This window comes from Phalaenopsis equestris, unplaced genomic scaffold (assembly GCF_001263595.1).
Source record: "Phalaenopsis equestris unplaced genomic scaffold, ASM126359v1 Scaffold000421, whole genome shotgun sequence".
NCBI classification, from domain to species: domain Eukaryota; kingdom Viridiplantae; phylum Streptophyta; class Magnoliopsida; order Asparagales; family Orchidaceae; genus Phalaenopsis; species Phalaenopsis equestris.
In genome coordinates, this window is record NW_018164862.1 from 468,100 (window position 1) to 469,286 (window position 1,187).

Consider the following 1,187-nt stretch of genomic DNA (forward strand, 5'->3'; position numbering starts at 1 on the left):
TTTCTCATGTGCTCCACCTCCTTTTTTTATCTTTTCTCTTTTTTTTTTCTTATGGGGTGTTTAGACATAAGTAATATTTAAGTTAAATAAGATTTACTAAATCAGGTAAATCCGAATTTATTAAATCTAAATATTATTAAATCTGATATGATGTTTGGTTCAATTAAGGTTAAATCCAATTAAATCTATTTGATGTGTTTGGCATAAATCTATTTAAAATATTTTTTTCTCTCCCTAAATTCCTTAAATCCAACTAATAATTGAATTTAGTAATAAACAGAAGAAACAAAAATTGAATTGAACTTAAGACCAAATTTATCTAACCTAGTTATTGTGTTTTGGCTAGATTTATGTTAAAGCTAATAGAAATCCTCTTAAAAGTATCTTACCAAACACTCCCTTAATGCTAGTAGGATTTGACCAAAACTCACAAACATCATTAGATCTGAAGTCCTAAAAGAATCAACAACTTGCATTTCACAATCACCAACATGATTATTTTCAAATCATGATTTTATAAAACATGTTTTTCCATTAATAAGAAAAAATCAGATGAATTTTTTTCCCTCTTTATTTGATCTTCGGCAAATGCATGATAACATGGCGACTCATATTTAACTAAAAAAAAAAATCAAATTTATTAAACAAAACAAAAATGTTACTGATACAAAATTATTATTATTATTACAATTTTACTTTTTTATTATTTTTATTTGCTGTAAAATAAAGACTATTTCTTCCCATCTTTAGGGCACATAAAATGAAATAAATATAACATTAATAAATATTTAATAATAGAACACCCCCCAATCCCCTGTACAAATTTCACCCATTGACAAGGAGGTAATTTTACCGACCCATTTAGAACACGAAATCAAACAATTAGGCTCTGCAACCTTCCCCTTCTCTCCAGCCAAGGTAAACCACACTAGCCAGATAATGCGTATAAGCTCCGGCGACTACCAAGACATGAAAAAACTGATGGCTGTGTCCGGCGAGATCAAATTTTCCGGGCAACCACCTCTCCGGCACTCTCATGGCATAAACCAACACCCCAATCCCATAAAACATGGCCATCACCCCTTCATATTCGGTCGTCAGCACCGCCTCCGGCCGGTTCCCAAACACCAACATCTTGTGTGCGATGGGAATGATCCCCGAAGCCGCCATGCAGGCAAATAGAACCG

The 1,187-nt window shown here is 32.7% G+C and overlaps 1 protein-coding gene across 1 annotated transcript; it reads right to left on the reverse strand.

Annotated features, from left to right (window-relative positions):
* Positions 1–724: 724 nt before the first annotated feature.
* LOC110027266 (heptahelical transmembrane protein ADIPOR3-like) lies at positions 725–1,181 on the reverse strand. Its single transcript, XM_020728615.1, has one exon. It carries the CDS (start codon positions 1,168–1,170, stop codon positions 883–885), a length of 288 nt encoding a protein of 95 aa, XP_020584274.1. The 5' UTR covers positions 1,171–1,181; the 3' UTR covers positions 725–882.
* Between the last annotated feature and the right edge of the window lie 6 nt (positions 1,182–1,187).

Coding starts and splice junctions, on each gene's coding strand:
- LOC110027266 (XM_020728615.1), bottom strand. CDS start 1,170: ATGGCGGCTTCGGGGATCATTCCCATCGCACACAAGATGTTGGTGTTT.